This window comes from Pinus tabuliformis, chromosome 2_1, assembly GCF_031772625.1.
Source record: "Pinus tabuliformis cultivar Carrire ecotype Pingquan chromosome 2_1, CPIR1, whole genome shotgun sequence".
In the NCBI taxonomy this organism is placed as follows: domain Eukaryota; kingdom Viridiplantae; phylum Streptophyta; class Pinopsida; order Pinales; family Pinaceae; genus Pinus; species Pinus tabuliformis.
The window spans coordinates 974628433-974654033 of NC_142299.1; the positions used below are offsets into that span (position 1 = coordinate 974628433).

Here is a 25601-nt window from a genome sequence, read left to right on the forward strand (position 1 = left end):
ATAATTTAACCTAATCCATTATTTTGTTTTCACTAATTTTATATAATATATACATAGTTAACATTAAAATACTTTATCTAAAATGTTAATACATGCACCTACATATACACATATTGAATTATTTTTGTTATTAATATATATTTTTTTAAATATTACATAATTCCTTATTAAATATTGGAAGAACTACAAATCTCCTCACACAACCTTGTATTTGAATTAGTAGATTTGAATCATTTTATTAACAAAACTTTATGGATAAATTTAAAAAAAAAAACAAAATTTTGATTTTTGATATAATTATAATTAAATTTAAACCAAAAATTTTAGAAATAATAGAATGTTTTGAGAATTACAAATCTCATGTTAATGAAAATTAGAAATTTTATGGTCAAATTCCTTTTCTCTTTTTTAATCAATTTTTTTTTAAGTTATGTTTTTTCCTTTGAAGTCCTTTTTAATCAATTTTTTTTAAATTATGTTTTTTTTAAATTATAATGTAAAATTGTTAAAATTTATACCATCTATAAATTAATTAATTCCAAATTTACAAATAAAATTACAATTTAAAAACAAAACATTACAATCTCATGAAAATCTATTACCTAATTTAGAAGAAAAATTCCAAATAAGTAAAGCGTTAAACCCAGCCCATTCCATTCTCTTAAGTTTCAAAAAAAGCATTAACGCAATAAGCACTTCGCCCATCCCATCCTCTGACATGACAATCTCATCCAAAATGTATTACCCAATTTAAAAGAAAAATTCCAAATAATTAAAGCGTTAAACCCATCCCATTCCATTCTCTTAACTTCAAAAAAAAATCGTTAACGCAATAACCACTTCGCCCATCCCATTCTCTTACTCTTTCACGATTAAGATGAGAATTAATCGCGATAAACACTTCGCCCATCTCATTCTCCCATTCTTTCAACATTAACCTAAAAATATTCTCTTTATTCTTGAACTATAATGTTGTTCTATCCTACGACAATTAACAAAGTACGCACGTCATCATCGTATGGTCGCTAATCCACGTCATTGGCAGAACGATCTGTCATGAATTCGCGTGATTGGCATTACTTTTTCTCATGAATTATTAAAATTTTCTTATTTTTTAAGCTTCATTGGTTTAAGTTTCCTCAAATTGAGGTTAAGTGATTTAATAAATAGCTTTGTATAGATAATCTTCGGCAAAATCACATAACCAATCTTTTGTCGACGCGTTTCGAACCAACCATTGTGGTTCATCGTCAGGACAAGTTGAAGAACCAATCCGGATTAGCTTATACACTAGATCAGATTTCAACTTAGTAACCTGCAGGCGTGACCGCAGTGTATCAGCTAATCCGGATTGGTTCTTCAACTTGTCCTGATGATGAACCACACTGGTTGGTTCGAAACGCGTCGACAAAAGATTGGTTATGTGATTTTGCCGAAGATTATCTATACAATGTTATGGATCACAGAAGTCTAAATTCCTTATTAATAAATAGCTATTAAAATAATTAAATACTTAATAAATATGAATACACATACCCACTCATATTTTCAAAATCTAAAAAATATATAAAATTAATTACACTATATTATGATGATAATAAAAAAATATTATACAAATTATAATTATATATATATATATTTACGCCCTAAGGCGTTTTCCTGTGGGAAGAACTCCTTTGCTGCCCACTTCTCCTCACTATGCATCATTCGATCTTTCATTAGACGATTAAATTATACTCATTCGTTGATTTGAGATAAGTCGACATGTGGCAGTTGTGACTTGCTAAAAACTTGTGAACGCTGGTTTCTTGATAGACCGATGACGATTGTAACTGGCTAGAGAGTTGCGAAGGCTCGTTTCTTGAGAGAACCGGTCTATTTCCAATAGGTTGTTATTTCTAACAAACTTTGAAGCTCATGCTGGGAGCAAGAATCATCGACCTTCTGCAAATGTCATTTTGGAAGATGGAAGATATTTACTACAATCCCAGATGCATGTATTGCACCTCAAGATGTCAAAATTCCTCCTCCTGCCTCCCATACGTGGTAAGCAACTCAAATTCTTAAAGTTTTCTATTTTCACTTTCATATAAATACTCTTTGGGTGTCGAGGGAGGTAGTTATGGCAAAAAAACGCTTTGTGATCAACAGTTGCGAGTCAAATTCTGTGAAACACTACGGTGTTTTTATTATCATCTGATTTGTAGAGGGTTACAACAAAGAGAGTCGAGGGATTTCGAAAATTCTTAGGGTTTCTTCTAGGGTTTTCACAACAGCCGCGAAGTGGAAAGGAGTTTTGATTTTTTTTTCTTGGAACGAACTATTATGGCAGCCGACAGGCATGTAGGCAATCGCGACCACGAGTACGACAAAGACCGGGGCTCGGACCAAGAAATTATGAGGCGGAGGGATTCTCATTATGTGAACAAAATCGACAATCATAAATGGAGAAGGAGTCAAGAAGAGGATCGAGATAGGGACAGGAACTGGGAGGCCAATAGGAACATGAACCGCTCATGAGACTACAGGTCTAAGGTTAAGCTTACAGATAGTAGGGATAAGGATCAACAACTCGATAGGGATCGAAATGGGAGCTACTACTCTGGTTACCATTCGTCACCCTCTCGGGGTTATAGAGATAGCCGCAGTAAAGGGAGCCATGCCACCAAGGATGCGGATAGAGAGCCCAATGAGGTCTCTAGCGGGAGTGCTTCTGAGTATGGCTAATGGCTTGGTAGGCAAGCCTCCCTAGAGATTTGTATCAAAGGGATCTAATGTCTTTAACCAGATTTCTCCTAGTGACTCTAGAGGTAGGCACTCACATGGGTCTGGATAAAAAAGGACTAACCACTTCCTTCACGCATCAAGGGTGTGAAGATTATGTTTCTCCACTCTCAGCCGAATTCCAACTCCTCACTCTCGGGGAAATGGAAGTGATGCCAAAGAAGAGGATATTTTTCCAATGGAAAAACTCTAATCTACATCGTCAGATGATGAGAGGGAACCTGTACAATTGCCGGATAGTCTGAATCTTGAATATGAGGAAGAGGCTTTGCAGCCTCATGACATTTCACAGAGAAACATTTCAAGGAGGCAGAATGGAAAGACCAAGAAGATTGTGAATTAGATGTGGTATTATTGAAGGATCTAGCTAGTGGATTGGAGGATGCAATGACCTCTTCAGTGAGGAAAGGAATATCTAGTGACATGTCACTTTATTTAGGCATTCATGGAATACCTCTATAGCTCAACATGTTAGGGTACATATCATCTGAATCATGGGAGTCTCCTGCAAAAGGAGAAACCTTTGATGTTGAATATACTCCCATAAAAATGAAAATGCATCTCCTTACTGTAGGATGGATATTTGAGTTCATATCTCATAGGGGGTGTCATGATGTTCATTATATCTCCACTACATGTCAAAATTATTATTCTCTTTGAAGTCTATTGGAGAGTTTAGTGGAGGTCTTTTTTCCTATCTTTTTGGTGGACTTAGAAGAAAATCTCCTTATAAGAAAGGAAATTTATGGTCACTTTGGGATAGTCATATTCTGGATGATCTTGATGATATTGAACCCCAGCTAACACATAAAAAAATAAAATAATGACATTCAAAGAGCTAGAAAAAGAACAAGCATAGGTACCCCTTTTTCTAGCCAATGAAGCAGATTGCATTGAGAAAATTTTGTCTGAGTCTCCAACCAAGGAGGCAGACTGGAAAGACCAAGAAGATTGTGAATTTGATGGGATATTATTGAAGGATTTAGTGAGTGGATTGGAGGATGCAATGACGTCTTCAATGAGGAAAGGAATATCTAGTGACATGTCACTTTATTTAGGAATTCATGGAAAACCTGTACAGTTGAACAGGTTAGGGTGCATATCAGCTGAATCATGGGAGTCTCATGCAAAAGGAGAAACCTTTGATGTTGAATATTTTCCTCGAGCAGCCCTTAACTATAATCTTAATTTGGACAAGGCTGTAAAGAAATAAACTCACATAAAAGAGAAAATGCATCTCCTTTTGAGTTCAAATCTCGTAGGGGGTGTCATGATGTTCATTATATCTCCCCTACAGGTCAGAATTATTATTCTCTTTTACAAGCATGTTTGGCATGGAAGCAACAACAAAAGATTCAGGGAGTAATAGATGGAAATCATGATGATAATGTGGAGGGGATAACAAGTCAAGAAAATTCTTTTGGGGGTGTTTCTTCATTTCCTCCTCTGCAGAAAACTCAGGCATGGACTGCAAGAAACATGTCTTCAAATGTTGTATGTCCAAAGAGGTCAAGGAGAGTCTATAGTTCTAGGGAAGTAGTAAAACATGAAAACAACAATAATGAAATTGTTGAGGATGCTTTGAAAACTAACACAGGACTAAAGAAATGAGTATTTAGGAGACAAAAGATGCATAATTGTGTCAATAAGAGGATACATGTTTAAGAGGAAATGTTTCCTCTTACAGAAAAATCTACTAGGGTAAAGGAATATACCTTTGAATCAGAGAGATTTTACCAGAAAAATGTGATGAGAAGTGCAAGTGCACAAGGACCGAAACTCAAAAAGTCAAGGCAAGGTCTATTAGCAATTTCTGCAATTGGTAGTAGAAAGCATAAAGTTGGTTTATAAGATTTGCTTGAAGGTTAGAAACATAAGAAAGGAAGACCATGCCCCCTTGTGAAAATGAAATGTTGATAATGCATGGAAGTGGTTGATAAGATGCACAAATTGTCTTAGAGCCCTAGAAATAAAAAATCAACTGCACAGTGTGATCATGTTGACAATGGATGGAAACCAAAATCCTTGGTGCATGGAAACCAAAAGCCAAATATAAAATATCGTGCGATCATATTGACAATGCATGGAAACCAAAAGCTTAGGTGCATGGAAACCAAAAGCCTTGTGTGTCAGTATATATATATATATATATATATATATATATATATATATATATATATATATATATATATATATTACATTAGCATCATAAGATGATATATAACAGGAAACATGAAGCTGCACGCCAAAAAAATCTGAAAACTTTCCAAAAAGCATACAAATTAACAAAAAGAGTTTGTTATCATGTGACAATTGGAGACAAAAAGAACTTTAAATCAAGATGGATGTAAAAGACTTGCATAGATCTTCCTATTTGATATGCAATATATAATCAGTTATGTGAATTCACATCATTTGAGGGAGATATAAACGAGAAAGATTCAGTTTTCAAAAGTGAGGAATGATATTAAGCAATTGAAATAAACATAGATATACTTGTTGTAGAATTTAATCAGATAGGCTAATTCACATCATTTGAGGAAGATATAAAACAAAAATATTCAATTTTCAAAAGTGAGGAACGGTATTAAGAAATTGAAATAAACATAGGTATAGTTGTTGTAGAATTAATTGGGGAGGAATTTAAGTTACACACAATCATTATCGTTGATATAATTTCCAGGGGCCCTATTGCAATAGAAAGTTACAGTAAAACATTACAGCCATCGAAAAAGGACTTAAAAAAAACAGAGTTGGGCATAATGATACAAACAACTGACATGAAATATGATTTAGGAAAGACAATTGATTCGAGACTATATTGTAAGTATGGCCGAGAATTTTACAAAAAGACCTTTATATCAGAGAAAAAAGATTATAAAACTAGATAGCCCAAAAGGATATTGTGGTTGCGTATAAGCAAGGGGTTGTGTGTTTGGGCCTTCAGCTTTACCCGTTCAAAGTCATTTGCTAATATTTTAGTGGGAAATAAGTGCATAAAATTTTCAACCCCTTCTTGCTTCCAGAATTAAGATTCTAAATGCTGATAATTTCTAAAAAGATTAATGTTTTCTAGACAAAGGGCATAAAACAAAACTAAAGTTGCAAGTACAATATTGAAACTACTAAGCTTTCCCTCAATTGACATATTGCAACTCAAATCAATAGGATAGCTAAAAAGGAGTTTACTTTACTTTTAACACCATGCTAATTATCTCATTGAAATTGTAACATATCACATCTTTCTTCATCTATACTCTTTCTCCATATGTTATTGCCTTAAAGCATTCCTTTGCAACATTAGTGCAATTGCTAGTTAAATAAAGATTTAGATTTTTAATCTATAAATAAATTTGAACCAAGATCATAACTTACTAAATGCTTGAAAACACATAACATTTTTATAACTAATCAATTTAAAAAAAATAAAAACATATATACTTTTCACATAAATCTCAATTTTTTTTAATTTTTAACTACGGCAAAAAAAAAAAAAAAAAATATCTAAATTTTTAAATCCTTACTATTCACCTTAATAATTATTAAAAACCTACCTAATAATTATTAAAAAGACAAGTGAATAATTATTAAATTATTTTTAACTACTGCTAAAAAAATTCTACAATTTTTAAATCCTTACTATTTACCTTAATAATTATTAAAAACCTACCTAATAATTATTAAAAACACAAGTGAATAATTATTAAAAACATTATTCGAAGAGAGAGGGGTCGCATTCCAAAGTAAACATAATTTATAAATTAATAAATATCTTTTTTTTTTAATTACTAATTAGTAAGTCACTCACTCGACTTGATTAACCATATGATTATTTGTCGGTGCTTTTAAATGTACTTGTGGAGCGGTAAGCTTGATCGGATATGCTTTGTTTAAAATCCGCACTAATCAACTAGGGTTTTTAAAATAAGCGTGGCAGATCTCGATCAATTGCAAGTTTAGCAATTATTTCATAAGCTTTTTCTGTTGGATGAATGGCATCCCGGAATACATATTTTGAGGCATCAGAGCAAGTGAGGGGAGTATTCTTATTACAGAGAGGACCCATCTCTATCAATCCCGTTCCACAGCATCCTCTTCCGGATACCTCAAACCCTGTAACCACCCCAATACATTTATGTAATATCAATATACAGTGAATAAGATATCACTTACTAACAAATGGCGAAAGGCCAAACTCTGACAGAACTTACCGTATTTTCGAGGATTGTATACCATATCAGATACCACTTGGTAGAGATCCCTATAAACAATCTTCAGACCAAGAAGAGGATGCATCAAACTCGTGAAAACTGATTTTAGTTTTTCATTGTAACCAACGGCCACCTGGTTCTCTTCTTCTAAGCATTTTCCGATTCTTCTGTTTATGAATTGCTTTACATTTAAAGTTCTGACTAGAGGCAAGCAACCCATTGGAGGAAGTCCAACGAACAATAGTTTGCGAGCACCCTCTTTGTATATATTATGTTACACAATCCATCAAAACTCATCATTTTAATCACTTCTCTTGGAACGTGTTGGAGAGAATCTTACTAAATACCCCTCCATGTCTCCCGTCACATGATGCGGTGAGTGTTAAAGTATAAATTATTTAAGAACATGATAAATCGATCGTTTTGGTTAGTTCTCATTTTGCCATACATGACTCCATGGATAGTATATCAGTTACTCCTCAAAACGGAACATAGTTTAGCATATTTGCATGAATAGAAGAAACAAAGAAAGTACATGAAAAATAGCACCTACCTCGATGAAACTGTTGACTTCTTTAAGTAGAAAGTCCTGATACTGTTCAACGTTCATTTGTGCCTTTCGAATTTGCAGCGTAAAGTAGGTGACTACAAAGTCGTTAGTTCCCATGCTACATATGAACAGAGCATTTCTTATAATGTCTGATGCATTTTTTTCTCCAACCACATTGGTGAACTATATAGTTCAGTATCAAATACCTCAACTTATTGGAATTCATGTAAGAAAAAAAGAAATTATAAGGGTGATAATTAGAACATACAGCGATCTCGGCCGTGAGATTGTCATAACCAGATCCAGCTGAAGCAAAGCTTACACCGGTTACCATGTCTTGGGAAGTTAGCGTAGGGTCTAAATATGGCGGCAATGTCTCTTTCAGTCCCAATGCTGCAGCTGTACATGTACCAGCAAAAAATACATTTATTGTAAAAAACCAGCATTCATATGTAATACATTTGGGTATTCATGAACTTACCCATAAAATCCGTTGTCAGTCTTCCATTGGAAAACCTTCCGGTGGACTTCTGGTCGATGAAATCCCTCCCATAAGGAGGAAAGTTGCTCTTCGTCATTGTTACGAGATAGTCGTTGTTGGCCGCGTCCACGGTTGAATCCCCGAAAACAAAGGGTGCCGGGAACACTGGTGAGGGTGTTGTTTCATTTGACTCAATGAAAGAAATGCAGCAGACGAGGAAAAAGCAAGGGAAGAGCGCGAATGACTTGACAAGAAACGCCAATGCCATTGTTGTGGGTTTAGTAGACACTGGCAAGCAAACCACTAAGAGTGAAGTGGGGAAATGGAATGGATATCAATTGCCAATCAAATTTAATTTATAGGGCGCAGCAAACATTGATAACAAGAAATCCTTTTCCATCATCCACGAAAGCTGCAGTCTGGCAGCCTCGATAATCAGACTTGCCAGGCCTAATCAATTCGAATAGTCCGAAAAAGTGTGACCAATTCAATGTGATGTAGATTTTGCACAGGCCAAAATTTGCGGGATCTCAAATTAAAGCAATAGTCCAAAAGAATAGAACCAACTTCTGACAGAGCGTCCACCAAATGTATGGTGGACTTTCTTGAGATGGAAATCGTTGTGTTCAGCGGGCGTGCAGGGTAAGAACGAACACGGTGGTTCCACGACGACTCATGAATAGTTGAAATAAAGGGTCGGAAAGTAGCCATAGTTTGAAATGAAGGCTTCTTAGATGGTGACAGAGGAAAAGTAACACGCTTTCATCACCCTTAAAATTTTACCAAATTATCTTAAATGAAGGGGGCCACTTTCCATATTTGGTTAAGATACGCGTTGAAGAATAGACGAAAGAACACATTGGTTCCACCGATACCTGTAGGGTAATTGCAACAAACGTCTCCTTTTCCTTTTAGAGAGTGGTAGGCGGAAAGTAAAAACGGTCACGTTTAAAGTTTTGCCAAATATATATTAAATTAAGGGCTACCTTTTTTATTCGGTTTAGATTACGTTTATTCTGTTACTTCCTATAGGGGAGTTTTATTATAAAATTGTAAAAATAATTAATTGTATAGGTGGGATTTAACATTTACCAAATATTTTGAGTAATGGTTGAGATTTATATTAAATCATCATGTTGTGTATTTTTCACTTTTCTTTTTTAAGATTAAATTCGTCTCTCACCATTTGTCTTGTTTCATTTTCTCTTTCTTAACCGCACTTTGCTTTTTACTAAGTCATTTCAATTTCACTTTATCCGTTTGTTATTGTTGTCTTTCTCCTCTGAATTATTCTCTCCATTGTTGTTCAATTTGTAAATGTGTTAGAAACCCTGCATAGATGAATCTAGCTAGTAACTTAAAAGACAAACAGAGAGCATGTGCGTGTGCGTTGAAGCATCAGCAAGCCAAATAAAACCTAAGAATGCAAATGGGATTTTATATTATTCCTCTACACACCAAATAATTTACAACACATTTATAATTGGGTTGTAAATATGATGGCAAACCAGTGAATAATGAAATCTTAAACAAGTCTCTTATTTTAATATGAAAATTCCATAAAAAAGTGAATAGTAAAAGTACCTAACTTCACACCACATATGAAACCTCGTCCATTGTAAGTTAACTGAGAAGAAAAACTGACTTCTCCAAGCATGAGTAAAATACAAACCATGGAAAATAAAATTGAAAAATAGCTAAAGCAGAAAAAAAATAGCCACTATAATAAAATAAATAAGAATTGACAGATGGAATAGTGGATAATTAATCTTGGTGCTAACCTTAAATATGTGAAGTCACTACAAGATTTGTTCAAAACCAAAGACATTCAAATCCTAAAATTAAAGGAAAATCTAAAAATACCAAATATTTCCCATGTTCAAGCTCCTAAATTGCAAGCAATATAAAAACAAAATGTTCAACTCCTACAGTAGATTCTTGAAATGATTAATCATATTGAATTATATGAGCAATAGATTGAGGTTCTAAGGAAGGATAAAATTGAACATATATGCAAAAGATATTCATCTTCTCAACCTTCAATACTAATAGACCCATCTAAAGAGTTAGCTAAGATATTGTTAGATTTGAGCCTCAAGAGATTGAGGTTGAGAATTTGTAGAGAATAATATCTATTAAAAATGATAAGTTAGATATTTTTAAAGAGAAAATAATGCAAAAACCTAGAATTATAATTGAATTTCATAAGACTAAAATTAAATTGCAAGGACAATTAGAAAAGATATAGGGAAAATATAATTATAAAATTTTTCAACTCTAAATTTTGGGACAAATTAAAATCCCTTAGAGTTAATGACTACAATGATCATGGAGAAAATTAAAATATTGGCAAAAAGGAATCCGCTCCAACAAGCTCAAAAAACTTGTAAAGTAATTAAAAGAAGCATCGAACATTTTAGGAATAAGTTCAATAATATGGGAGAAATGGTTATACCAACTTGTGGATTTTTCTCTTTTTATAAACTATAGAACTTGAAATTGATTAATATAGAAAAGTTACATACCTATTAGTTTCATATTCACAAAGAACCTAGCATTCCATACATCAAAAAATATGGAGACAGAGCAAAAAAGAAGCTCCTCAAGATGGAAAGATACAATAGGAGTCTAGGACAACTTAGATCCATCTAATATAAACTCAAGAAGACAACAGACTAAATATAACCATGTAAATATAAACCATTTCCAGAATGACATAAAATCTAGATTTCTCCACAAACTAGACGCCAAAAAGGAATGAAACAACAATACACAAGTACATTCATTCCAACCCAAACATAGTATAACTGTACATTCATTGCAACCCAAACATTTAGCGAAATTACATCTTTTAATTGTAAGTGTTATAGAAGAAGGAATCGAAAATGAATTTCACAGACTAATGCAGTCACTACATTTAAATTATTTGTCTAAGATGTTCGAATGTGAAATATTGCATATTAACGCAGACTCTATTCCAAACAATACATAAATTGCAGTCCTTCTACTGGCCACTGCATATGTTACCAAATTTTGGGACAAATTAAAATCCCTTAGAGTTAATGCTTACAATGATCATGGAGAAAATTAAAAAATTAACAAAGAGGAATCCATTCAAACAAGCTCAGAAAAATTGTAATGTAATTAAAAGAAGCATTGAACATTTTAGGAATAAGTTCAATAATATGGGAGAAATGATTATACCAACTTGTGATTTTTCTCTTTTTATAAACTGTAGCACTTGAAATTCATTAATATAGAAAAGTTACATAGCTATTAGTTTCATATTCTCAAAGAACCTAGCATTTCATTCATCAACAAATACGAAGCGAGATCAATAAAGAAGCTCCTCAAGTTGGAAACATACAAAAGGACAACTTAGATCCATTTGATATAAATTCAAGAAGACAACAAACTAAACCTAAACATAACCAAAACCATTTCCAAAATGACATAAAATCCAGATTTCTCCACAAACCAGATGCCACAAAGGAATGAAAAAACAATACACAAGTACATTCATTCCAACCCAAACATCTTTTAATTGTACATTTGTTCTAACCCAAACATTAAGTGCAATTACATCTTTTAATTGTAAGTGTTATAGAACAACGAATCGGAAAATGAATTTCACAAATTAATGCAGTCATTGCATTTAAAGTATCTATCTAAGAAGTTCAAATGTGAAATATCTACATATTATCGCAGACTCTATTCCAAAAAATACATAAATTGTAGTCCTTCTACTGGCCACTACATATACCAAGCTCGGCCAATCGGATATACCAATTCAAGTCCTTCCCCACCTTGCCAGGAAAAAGAAAAAAAAAGGTGGATAACCACAAGTATTTTCCATTTACCCAGGTGCATTGACGAATAAGCATGCAGCTCTGCGAACATGTTTATATCGGACCTGCTAGGTGTCTCAGACCCTTCGCTCTCGAAGAATAGTAGGCATTATCATACGGTTCACTATCGAGATGTGTGAATTGGGTCGCGGAAGGAAAGTATCTTATAGTAGGGCGGTTATTCTTCTGGCTTGTATGAGATAACGTGGCTTAGAGAAGCATGGGAGTGACTTACGAAAGGGTACGTATTCATTCCCTCTGAAGATGAGCAGGTCATTTATGTGCTCTATTTATGAGGTTGTCGAGGGATAGGAGTGACGGTATCATTTCAGTCCACACCCCGAAATATTCTCTGTTTAGCTGGCAGGCGCGCATCAAATTACTACCTATCTCGTCTCGCCCACACCTCCCTGAGACAATCTCCTTGTCGTTTGGGGAAGCTTTTTTTACGGGAAGAAAGAAATCGGAAGGATGTCTTTGTCTCTTCTCCCCTCTATTATGTTCCACTTCGCTAACGAACTAAGCTGCTGATAGGTATGACTGATAGGGGCCTGCTGCTGAACCTGTGTATGCCTGCTGAGAGGTCCCCGCTGCTGACCCGCCTTTCCCATGACTGAGGGAGGCACGCGCATACCCATAACTCCGCTACGCCTAGGTATATCTATGTCATTACTGATTCATTCATGCGCATACCAAAGGCGAAGCTACATAAGGTTGGTCGAGCGATGGCGGCCTTTTCCTTCTCGACCCAAGGAAAGAAATAAGCGAACCTGAGCTCGCCCCGGCAGATCGGCCTTCCCTTCCTTTTCGACTTGCCTCCATTCTTCGAACTGCTAATATACCCGAAGGTACGGGCAGTCTGGCAAGCGGGCGTGGGATTACCCTTTCTTTGGTGCAGAAAGAGAAAACATAACTCCATAGAGCATTAGACAAAGTGTTTATTTAACGTATTAACTCATACGATTTCGGTCATTAGCCAGGTATCTAAGCTGCGGGTGAATCTACTGCATCCGGGCCTCTAACACTGATGCCGGGTGATCAATTAGATCATTCACTGATTTCATATAAAAACCATACTTCGCCTTCCAACCCGTCAATAGGAGTGGGTGTGAGGTCAGGCTTCGCCTTCCAACCCGGTAAGTAAGGGTGTTAATATCCATCCTTACTCTCCCTTTGGTCGAGCAACGATATCTGTCTCTCCCGACTCTCCCTTTGGTTGGATTGTGTCTTAGGACCCATAGCCCAAAAGAGAGTAGCTTCTCGCTTCCTCACGAATGGATTGAAGGCCAAGTCCGACAAGTACGGCCGGGGCTTATGAGCAAACTGCCAAGTACGGTCGGGGATTATGCCTTACAAAATGCCTAAGACAAACCCCACTTCCACGTTGCCTGGCTTTCTTCCTTACACGTTACCTATCTGGCTTCCAGACTGTTACGCGTACCCTGGCTTTTATACTGTCTGCTTCCCTACTTACGTTCCCTCTACTTCCCTGGCTGGGGCTGTCTGGCTTTATCTCCCATTCCCCTGGCTTTGGCTCCCATTTCCCTCGGATGGCTATACCTCGGATGGCTATACCTTACGCCTGGCTGGCTTGCTTTACCTTCCCGAGTGAGGTAAGTTAGTGGCTTGTTCCTGACTGCGGACTGCTTACTTACACATTTATAGAACGTTGCCTTACACGTTGCCTGGCTCACCCTCTTCCATGTTCTTACTTCCAACCTATTCCAACCCTCTTACACCCTATTACTTCCACGTTACCCGGTTGGCCTCCTTACACGCTATCTTACACGTTACCTGGACGGCGGTATTTACCATCATACCCGGAGAGCGGTCCTTCCCATTGTTACTCAGATGGCGGGATTTCACTGTCTTATCCGGCTGTCTTTCCCATTGTTTCCCGGATTGATCGATCGAGCGATGGATTTAGTTATGGATTTATTGATGGCGGGAAGGGAAATGCCGGGCGGGATCGAACAGTCTTGGCTGGATGGCGGTAGTGCCCAGTAGTCACCGACTGTATTGACCATTGTTCCCCGGATGGATGGCGGTAGTGCCCAGTAGTCACCGGATTGATGCATGGATGGATCGATGGAGCGATGGAGCGATGGAGGTCCTTCCCATCGTTGTTACCCGGATGGCGGGATGCGATTGAACAGTCACCCGGCTGGCGGATCGATGCATGGATGGAGCAATGGCAATGAAAGGAATCTCAAAAGCCTATGAATGAACGAATTAGTGAATGAATCAGCGATGCTCTAATATCGTAAGTGAATGAATCAGCGATGGTGGTATAATCTCATATATAATGAATGACCAACGGATACGGCTAAAGTCGAGGGGTTGAACGTCAAGTGCCTTAGCGAACACGCCGCCCACAAGTGTTGTACGGCTAGTATGACTCTGGATGGGCAACGCCAGGTTTCATTAGTGAAATTCCCACTTTTAAGCCAGCCATTGAAGTTCCTGTCAGTCAGTTAGTCAGCCAGAAAGAAAGCTAGAAAGAAAGCCAGCCATCCAGCCAGGGCTAAAAGGTCTAGGTCGTATGGTAAGTAACTACTATCAGGTGTAGGCAGTCAATAGCTGAATCTCGGATCATGCTTCAGACCAATCATTCTTGCACTATTTGTGGTGTTTATGGGCTAATTGCTCTCTTCTCCCAGAATTGCTTCAGTTAAAGGAAGCAACTGACCAAGCTAGGGCCCGATAGGGTCAACCTGGTACCCAACCGGCTCCCCCACCTGTAAACCAACTAACTGTTTTAATAAACCCTTTTCCATCACAAGGCCTAGTGAGTACGTCCGAGAACCAATCTTCAGGCCAATCGTCCAATAATCATCCTCCTGGACATTCCAATCAAATTTGATGTTTGGACTCCACCAAAGTGAACCTTGTGACTCACAGTCGACAATATGGGCTAATAGCTGAGCTAATGCCAACTGATACCAACAACTCTCCACCCATTAGTAGTGGCCCCTTGAAGATACCGTGACCTAAGGTTGATCTACCCCCTAAGGTACCGAAGATCCCTTTACGTCATACCGCTCAGAATTCGCATGCAAGAGCCACTCATCAATACAGCATAGTAGATGATCTAGCTCAGTCCCCTACCGCTATGTCATCCTTAGAGGTCCTTCAAACCTGCCCATCACAGTGGAAGGCCTTACTATCTTCTTTGGGGTTTGTCGATCCTTCGGATGACAAAATGATTACCTTTTATATCGATAACACAACACCTCACCTTCCACCTTCTGTTGCATTCCAAATTCTGGTCACAATAAAGAACGTCATTGTTCATCGGTGCATCATTGATGAGGGAGCATCCACATGTGTTATGTCTGCCAATGTTTGGAAAACACTTTGATCTCCTGAGTTAGTGCCATCTACAATTACCCTTCGAGCGTATGATGGCCATCCCTCTCAACCATAGGGACTATATCAAAATGTCCCCATCGAACGGTAAGACCATTCTTGCCGATGTTGAGGTCATAGATGCCCCATTGGACTACAACATCCTCCTCGGACGTAGTTACATGTATGCTATGCAGGCGGTTGATTCCTCAGTCTTCTGCATGATTCTTTTTCCACATAACGGGAAGATCACAACCGTTGATCAGATGACTTATTATTACCCGAAGTATCATCTCAATCCAAACAACGTCTTGCCTACTATTGAGGGAAGCCAACCCATTTCCTCTCTTACAGGAATAGGCCCTAGAGTCTTCAAAGACTCCACTTTACTTCGCACATATTATGGTCCTCCTCTTGTAGTGTCGATACCGAGCACATCCAACATGTGTATGGTGATATCATCCCAGAAACTGGTAGATCCTGTGCCTACCTCAATAGGTGCATCATCATCTCAACCATCAGGAATGCCCACCGCTCCAGTTTCATCCATCCCATCATGGGGAGGTGTTCCAGTTCTAGGGTCTCCCTCTTCTCAAATCCCGTTCTATTTGATTTAGAAGTGAGTGGGTGGGCCGTTCCGAACTACCGGTGCTAAAGCGTAATTACATATATAGAAAGAATGACAAGCAGCATTGTCGATAGCCTCTTTTCTTTCCTCAATCCCATCCATAAATAAAGGCCAACTCTTCCCAAATCAATAAGGCCTTTATCACAACCCTAGTTTTCAGGAGTGGGCGTATTTTGGGTTTTAGGAGGCTTTCAAGACGCTTTCTTCAATCCTCGAGGGAAGAAATAGAAGGCTTTCCTTGGCCTGGCTAGTTACTTTGAATACGAGCATGTCATTAGTGACTTTGAGGGGAAGAAATATAGGGCCGGAAAGCCCGTCACTGAAGCGCTATTTTGCCCCCGTCCCGTCACAAGAGCGAGCTCGGTATGGTGTTGTAAAACCAAAATCGCGTATATAATATAACACCGTAACATCTATCTGGGTTCTCCATCCCCTCCATCAGGCAAGCCGGAGAGGACCCTTCAAGCCCTTCATTCAATGCCTTAGTTCACGAAGTATTATCCCGGATTACTAAACTAGAGCCTTACTGTAAGTATTTACCCCCAACGCCCAATAGGGCCTTTCAATGCCTTATTTATCGATTCATCCCTGACGGCAAAGCCTTACTTAAACGTGAACCCCTTATTCCCCTCAAACTAACCCCGCTCGACGGGGGAATTAATAATCTGGGTTTATTCGTCTCTAAAACCAATAAAACCAATTTGTTTGGTAGGTAAGATAGGGAGCTTGCTTGTGATGCTGAGTGCCAAACTCGAAACTTTACAAGCTTAGAGCGTGTGGAGCATGATATAGAGGAGCTACCCCTGCGGCCCAACCTGCACAAACACATATGCTGTCGATCCAGCTCTTCCTATTGAACACCGAGTGGGAAAGGGGTAACCGGCATGCCCTACAACCTATATCAATTTACTAGTATCCCATACTCCTATCTGTCCCAACCATTCTATACTTTACCGAAATGCAACTTTGGCGATTCACTCATATAAGTTCATTTTGGTGAGGCGGAGTAACGTGAAAAAGTCGAATGCAACCGGTCGAAAACTAGAAAGGAGAAGGGGGTCCGCTCCCTCGCCTTGAATGCGGCCAAAGCCTACTCATGATATTCTTTGAATAGAGATGAATAAAATGGGGTTGGCTGGAAGTGTATCAGCTCGGGGAAAGGAGGCCAGGGGATAGAAAGGAATAGATAGTATATGTTAGCCCGGGAAAATAGATGGATAGTGGATACCACTTAGTGGGTGGGGCTAATGATCCGATTTCCAGTCCGTCTCTTTCTGTTGGTCGGGCTCTCCCCCTAGCTCGTTGGTTCCCAGGGAGCCAGGGAGCCGTAGCAGGGAAGCAGCAAATGGAATAGAATGAGTAAGCGAATGAGCTAGAGCATAATAACGTATATTCTCTTTTATATATGGTGACATCATAACAGAGACGCCCAAGGTTACTTATTTGGTAAGGGGGTCGAACCGAAACAAAGAAGGGTCTCTTGAAGCCCAATTATTTCATACGTACAGAAGTTATTCCCTCTTGTAAAAGGCATAGTTAGTTGGCTGAATCGAAAGGGATAAATAGGCGGTCTAAATATTGTATCTACCTCAATCTTACGGGCAGCTATCGTTATTGAAGTTAGGGTGTAGAGCCAAGGTAGAACCATTGAACTATTGAACCAACAACCGGAAGAGCATAAGAATGAGAAAAGCAACGGTACACCCGGGAAAATATTACCGATCTTAGTGCCGGAGTGGAACATCATATCTCCGCGGTTAGATCCTCCAAGCTTTATTCCTCAATTGCTATACCGATACTTAGCTTTGAGATCATAGTGCCCGACCACTAGAATAAAGCTCCTTATGTTCTCCGTTTATCCTCCCAATGCATCCCAGGATTTCCTCCCGATCGGCACTTAACCATCCCATCCCGTTTGACCCCTAACCAAGCCTAACAGAGAGCATTTACTACACCTTAGAGTACGCTCATCAAAGTGACTGCTTCCAATCATTAGTGCATGCTTCCTCCATAGCTGGGATAGGATGAGGGGAGAAAGCCAAAGTTGAAGGTTGTTGTTTCATGCCATCCAATCCCAATCCCAATGCCGGGTCTCTAGTTGTACCTCCAAAGCGCTTCATGAAGGTAAGTGTCATAAACGAAGCATATCCTGGGTGGCTCTGTCTGGCTGAGCATATCTCCTTCCTAGCAGTCTGAAGCCTGTCCATCCAACCAACGTTTTCTAATGGACCATAATTCAAGAAAGCCATCCCGCAGTTCAACGATTCAACAATCTAAGCTAAAGGTAACCCCTCCCCTCTTGGTTGGCTACTCAACTATCCCGTAGGAGCATGGGAAGCTCCGATAAGTCCTCGGCTAATCCATCCATCAATCTGGTGCTTATAAGAGAAGGTCATGTAATATAAGTTCATGAGTTGGGCAGCATTCCTCCATCCATCATCCATCCATTATTTAAGATCAGGCGGATGTAGTGAATGGATAGAATAAGACAAGGTAGTCAGCAGTGAAAACGATCAAAGAGTGAGCTGTCTGTCAAACTTCCTTTCATAAAGTAAGCTTATAAAGGTAATATGACTGATCTCAAAGTGCAAGTGCAAAACCCCAAATAGTGTATACTGAGAAACGACTGGTCATAGTGCCAACCCGAGCTCATGAATGCTCCGTATGGAGGGAGGCATGCTAGTCTTAATGATTACAATGATCATGGAGAAAATGAAAAAATTAACAAAGAGGAATCTACTCCAACAAGCTCAAAAACCTTGTAATATAATTAAAATAGGCATTGAACATCTTAGGAATAATTTTTATAATATGGAAGAAATGGTTATACCAACTTGTGGATTTTTCTCTTTTTATAAATTGTAGCACTTCAAATTCATTAATATAGAAAAGTTACATAGCTATTAGTTTCATATTCAAAAAGAACCTAGCATTCCATACATCAACAAATATGGAGATAGAGCAATAAAGAAGCTCCTCAAGATGGCAAGTTACAAAAGGACAACTTGGATCCATATGATATAAAATCAAGAAGACAACAGACTAAACCTGACCACAACCAAAACCATTTCCAAAATGACATAAAATCCAAATTTCTCCACAAACCAGATGCCACAAAAGAATGAAACAGCAATACACAAGTACATTCGTTCCAACCCAAACATATTTTAATTGTACATTGTTTCCAACCCAAACATATTTTAATTGTACATTCATTCCAACCCAAACATTTAGTGTAATTACATATTTTAACTGTAAGTGTTATAGAATAAGGAATTTGTTAGCCTTTCCTTACATTTACTGAACTACTATACGACTTCTCACCTTTAGAGCTAGACATTTCGGCCCTGGAACACTTACTATATTTAGCTATTAGTTTCATATTCACAAAGAAACTAGCATTCCATACATCAACAGATATGGAGAGAGAGCAATAAAAAAGCTCCTCAAGATGGCAAGATATAAAAGGACAACTTAGATCCATCTTATATAAACTCAAGAAGACAACACACTAAATCTGACCAGAACCAAAACCATTTCCAAAATGACATAAAATCCAGATTTCTCCACAAAGCAGATGCCACAAAGGAATGAAACAACAATATATAAGTAAATTTGTTCCAACCCAAACATATTTTAACTGTACATTCGTTCCAACCCAAACATTATGTGCAATTACATCTTTTAACTGTAAGTGTTATAAAAGAAGGAATTCTTTACCCTTGCCTTACATTTACTGAACTATTATACAACTTCTCATCTTTAGAGCTAGACATGTCTTCCCTAGAACACTTACTATATTTAGCCCTTAGGAGGTACTTCTATTAAGTACCCTTCTCTTAGAAGCACCGGATTGGGTGGGGGTTTTTCAGAAATTGTAACAGAGAAAACATAAATCGTAGCAGAGCAAGCATAAATCATAACAGAGGAAGAAAATGAAGAAACCATGCAACAAGAGCTAATTTCCTAGCAAATTAAAGTTTGGAAAAACACAACAGTGCAACAAGACCTAAATTACAAAAATCCCAACAACAATTTTAAGTGTTGAAAGACACAGTGGCTGATAAGATTTAGAATCCTACCAAAGAGCCGCAGAAGCCACCACCATGTCCAAACGTCCCCTAGACCTCGCCATACCTCTTCTGCGATAGCTAAACAAATTACCTGTAACCAAAACTTGTAAGCACATGAAAAAATTAGCATTTGTGCAAAAACCTACAAAATAATTACATCAAATTCGAAATAAAACACATGAATCTGCAGATTTACCTTCATGGACCTCGAAACTTGCATGTCGACCACTGAACTGATTAGAGTCGTTCACTGGCTCCTTTCCAAACAACAGGCCACGAGGATGAAACAACAACCAAGTTATTTGTAAACCCCCGACGGTATAGAATGAACAACAACATCGGCAGTGTTAAACCCCACTAGAAACAGGGAAAGAAATGACACCCTAAACCTTAAACAAGAAATGGACCACTGCAAACAGCAATGCGAGGTATGGTAAAGCAACCACACCATAAACCCTAAAGGAGAAACAAACCACTCCCAACAACCTCCCCTGATCAGTAGCTCCAGAATGGCAGAAAAGGTGAACTAGTACTAGAGCTGAGAGGAGCCATTGTTAGCGGAGCACATCGCCCACATGCTAGACCCAAATGAAATAACACAAGACAACAAAAACATGCCACAAAGCACGGGGAATGAAACCCTAAACAACATATTACCTGTTGACTTAAATGCACCCAACCGAGTTACTCAACATCCGTCATACGACATTGCATGTGTCTCCACATCGACATCTTAGATGGATGGGAGGGCGCAAAGTTAATGGCGTCCCTCCCATATTCCCTTTATTCTTGAACTATAAATTTGTTCTTTTTTGTCCCAACCTATGACAATTAACAAATTACATAAGTTATCATCGTATGGTCGCTAATCCACATCATTGACAGAACGATGTGTCATGAATTCACGTGTCATGAATTATTAAAAATTGGCTTCTCGTGAATTGTTAAATCTTTCTTAATGTTTACGCTTCATTTGTTTAGGCTTCCTCAAATTGAGGTTAAATGATTTAATAAATAGCTATTAAAATAATTAAATGCTTAGTAAATATGAATACACATACTTGTTTTATCTTATATTTTCAAAATTTTCGAAATATATAAAATTAATTAAACAATATTATTATTATAATAAAAAATATTATACAAATTATATATATATATATATATATATATATTTAAAGAAATTTACCAATGATAAAGAATTTTAATTTATAAATAAGTTTGAATCAATATCATAGTTTACTAGATGCTTCAAAAACCATAACTCGGATTCATAAGACACATTTTCATAACATTTTTGTAACTAATCAATTTAATTAAAAAATAAAATAAAAACAAATATACTTTTCACATAAATCTCAATTTTCTATTTCTAACTATCCCTAAAAATATTCTACAATATTTAAATCTTGCTATTTACCTAATAATTATTAAAAACCTTACCTAATAATTATTAAAAACAAGTGAATAATTAAAATTGTATTCTCAAATAAACATAATTTATAAATTAGTAAATATCTCATTTTTCTATTTACTAATTAATAAGTCACTCGATTTGATTAACCATATAATTATATAATTATTTGTGTCTACTTTTAAACCCTTTTCCAAAATGGAGAGAGATCGTATTCCAAAATAAACATAATTTACAAATTAATAAATATCTCTTTTTTTAATTACTAATTAATAAGTCACTCACTCGATTTGATTAATCATATGATTATTTGTTTTTACTTTTAAATTCACTTGTGGATAAGTAAGCTTCATCAGATATGCTTTGTTTAAAACTAGCCTAGATCCATCTTAACACCAGATCTATCAAGCCCCAAAAGGGATCAAATCTCTCGAGGTGCAAACCTATTTTTTGAGTGCAAAACTTGAGGAAAGGTTTGCACCTCGAAAGATTTGATCCCTCTCGGCATTTGATAGATCTGGTGTTAAGATGGATCTAGGCTGGTTTCATTCGTGTGCGGTCATACAAAATTGGTTGAACATTTAATTATTTTGATCATTTTAAATATGCTAAATATGTCTAAGATTAATTTGGTCAATTTAATTTTAAATTTGCTTAGTTACCTCAATTTTTTGAGATAAGAGAGACTATGATGAAAAATGATGAAATACAAATTTTGAGTGCAAAGTGTCAATGTAATAATTTTGATAGATATAAAATGTGAATACTAAGAATATAGTCAATTACAAACAATCTTCATTGCAATCAATCTAAAATTATTTTCTTCTACTGTTCCTATTGTCACACCTATTAGTTTTTCCATTTTCTCTATTTTCTTCTACTGTTCCTATTGTCACACCTATTAGTTTTTCCATTTTCTCTATTTTCTTGTACTGTTCCTATTGTCACACCTATTAGTTTTTCCATTTTCTCATATAGATCATATGAAAAGAGTAGTTGGAATCATAGACCATTCAAATATTTAACTCGAGCTACTATAGTAAACAACATACCTTCTCTCTCTATTTCTCTCCAATATTAATAGTAGTTTTCTCGAAATTCAATGTGACTTATGGAGTGTTAAACCCCAGATAATTTTCAATGGTAGTTATTTTCTATTATCGGGTTTGAATGGAAAGTAATTAACAATTTTCCCTCTCTCTCTTCACTCCCTCTCCACCTTTCTCCCTCTATGTCTTTCTTCCCCTTCCAACTCCATCTCTCTCTCTCTCTCCTCTCTCTCAAGTCCTCTCTCTTTTTCCTTCCTTTCTCTCCCCTTCTCTCCCACCTCCCTCTGTCTCTCCCCCCATCATACACACACTCTCTATCCACCCTCCCCCCATCATATACACACTCTCTATCCACCCTCCAACTCTGTCACTATCTCCCTCCCTCTCTCCTTCTCTCTCTCCTCCTCTCTCCCCCCTCCATATCTATGTCTCATTGTCTCTCTCTTCCCCTTCTTTCACCATCTTTATCCTCTCCTTTTATCTCTCTTCCCTCGTCTCTTATTTCCCTCGTTCCATCTTCATCTCTTCCTTGTCACTCCCTCTCTTCCCCCCTCCAAATCCATCTCTCTCCCTCCCTCTCTCCCCCTCCTCTCTCTCTTCCTTTCTCTCTTACTATGTCTCTCTCCCACACTCTATTCCCCCTTCCATCTCACTCTCTTTCTTAAATATGATCCCATTGTATTGTATTTAAGAAAGTATCTAAATTAATAGAAAACATAATTGGTTGTAAAATATTAAACCTATATTTTGGATCAATCATGTTAAAGAAAATACAATAATAAAAAAATTAAAAGAATCATGCACTATCTTTCCTCTATCATTGTTAATCACTTTGCTTTCTCATCACTTGGATCCTTGGTTAAGATGCATCTATCCTAGTTCTTTATAATATTATTTATATTATATAAATTTCACATATGTATATATAAAAGTATTCTCATTTTTAATTTATTAAAACCTCCATTTAATCTCTATGAAAATAATTTAAAAATGTTATAAAATTAAATTGAAATAAAATATTTGTAAAATAATTTTATTTTGAAATAAGTTATTGGTTTTGGGCATGTGGTATTGATAAGGCATGGTATTGTCCCATGGTATTGTAACAATTAAAAGCCTAAATCCAAAAAATAATAATCCAAAGTCTAGATGGCCCATGGTATTGATAAACCATGGTAGTAGCCCATGGTATTATAATTTTCTTCCCTCCTCTCCCTCTCTCTTTCTCTTGTGGGTATTGACCCATGGTATTGTAAAATAATCTACTTAAAAGTTAATAATATCCATGGTAAATATTCATGATTAAAAATCTTGTCATATTGTAAATATTAAGCCCATGGGTAATAAAGACCGGTTTTTTGAAGCTTTTTGGTGTAGTTTGTGAAAAATCGATATAGTGAATTAACATAAAAAGTAAATCATTTTAAAATTAAATAGAAATCACATAACTGAAAACCTGAATGCAACGCAATATAAATGTACTTGGTTATTATTATTATAGAAATCACAACCTAAAACCTGAACGCCGCCAAATTTACCTGGTTATTGAATCCTCCTCTTCCTTTACTTAATTTTATTTGTTATTCAATGAATAAGCTAACCACACATTTTTTTATTTTAATTATTATTATTATTATTTTTTAAATAACATGGCCGACACATATTTTTTTAATATTTTTTAACGTAACATTACGTTAAATGACAAGATTTCCCTCATAACTTTTTAAATATTTTTTAATGTAACTTTAAGTTACATTACGTGACAACATCTAACATTACACATATCTTCAGCATATACAATATATATTAGCCCACACATATATAGTAATGTTACACATATCTTTCAACATATACAATATATATTAGCCGACACATATATAGTAATGTTACACATATCTTTCAACATATACAATATATATTAGCCGTCACATATTTTTTTTAAATATTTTTTAATGTAACATTACATTACGTGACAAGATCTCCCTCATATTTTTAAATATTTTTTAATGTAACATTAAGTTACGTGACAATATCTCCCTCAAGTTGTAGACTGCCTCTTGGATTAATAAAATTTTTGTTTTAAAATATTTTTGTCTCAAACTATTTTTTCTGAAATATAAATTTTTGCAACATATTTTTGTCTCAAAACAATTCAATTGATATTAAAAATTAATGAAAAAAAATTACAATTAAAAAAATTCTTTAAAAAAATTATTAAAATGCCCTTTGTGGAGTAGTGTTATTTCATTATTAAATTTTTATTGCATATTAGGTTTCATCCGTGTACCTTTGGTGGAGGCGAGTCAAATAAAAGCTTGGCCGCAACTGCACTTGCGACCAACACAAATAGCTTGCGACCAACACAAATAAAATAGAGAATTCCAAAGTAAACATAATTTATAAATTAATAAATATCTTGTTAATTCATGTAAGCAAAAAAAAATTATAAGGGTGATAATTAGAACATACAGCGATCTCGGCCGTGAGATTGTCATAACCAGATCCTCCTGAAGCAAAGCTTACACCGGTTACCATGTCTTGGGAAGTTAGCGTAGGGTCTAAATATGGCGGCAATGTCTCTTTCAGTCTCAATGCTGCAGCTGTACATGTACCAGCAAAAATATATTTATTGTAAAAAACCAATATTCATATGTAATGTATTTGGGTATTCATGAACTTACCCACAAAATCCGTTGTTAGTCTTCCATTGGAAAACCTTCCGGTGGACTTGTGGTCGATGAAATCCCTCCCATAAGGAGGAAAGTTGCTCTTCGTCATTGTTACGAGATAGTCGTTGTTGCCCGCTTCCACGGTTGAATCCCCGAAAACAAAGAGAGCCGGGAACACTGGCGAGCGTGTTGTTTCATTTGACTCAATGAAAGAAATGCCGCAGAGGAGGAGAAAGCAAGGGAAGAGCGCGAATGACTTGACAAGAAACGCCAATGCCATTGTTGTCGGTTTAGTAGAGACCGGCAAGCAAACCACTAAGAGTGAAGTGGGGAAATGGAATGGATATCAATTGCCAATGAAATTCAATTTATAGGGCGCAGCAAACATTGATAACAAGAAATCCCTTTCCATCATCCACGAAACCTGCAGTCTGCCAGCCTCGATAGTCAGACTTGCCATGCCTAATCAATTCGAATGGTCCGAAAAAGTGGGACCAATTCAATGTGATGTAGATTTTGCACAGGCCAAAATTTGTGGGATCTCAA

At 36.6% G+C, this 25601-nt stretch overlaps 2 protein-coding genes across 2 annotated transcripts; both read right to left on the bottom strand.

Moving 5' to 3' along the window:
* Positions 1-6703: 6703 nt before the first annotated feature.
* Positions 6704-8294, bottom strand: LOC149203886 (GDSL esterase/lipase At2g42990-like). The gene is made up of 5 exons (XM_089402020.1): positions 8027-8294; positions 7814-7944; positions 7549-7728; positions 6996-7176; positions 6704-6897 (listed from the first exon to the last, which is right to left on the bottom strand). Exons 1-5 carry the CDS (start codon positions 8292-8294, stop codon positions 6704-6706), a joined length of 954 nt encoding a protein of 317 aa, XP_089258146.1.
* Positions 8295-19928: 11634 nt separating this feature from the next.
* Positions 19929-25335, bottom strand: LOC149203887 (GDSL esterase/lipase At1g06990-like). The gene is made up of 5 exons (XM_089402021.1): positions 25068-25335; positions 24856-24986; positions 24674-24736; positions 20120-20180; positions 19929-20014 (listed from the first exon to the last, which is right to left on the bottom strand). Exons 1-5 carry the CDS (start codon positions 25333-25335, stop codon positions 19929-19931), a joined length of 609 nt encoding a protein of 202 aa, XP_089258147.1.
* Positions 25336-25601: the final 266 nt, after the last annotated feature.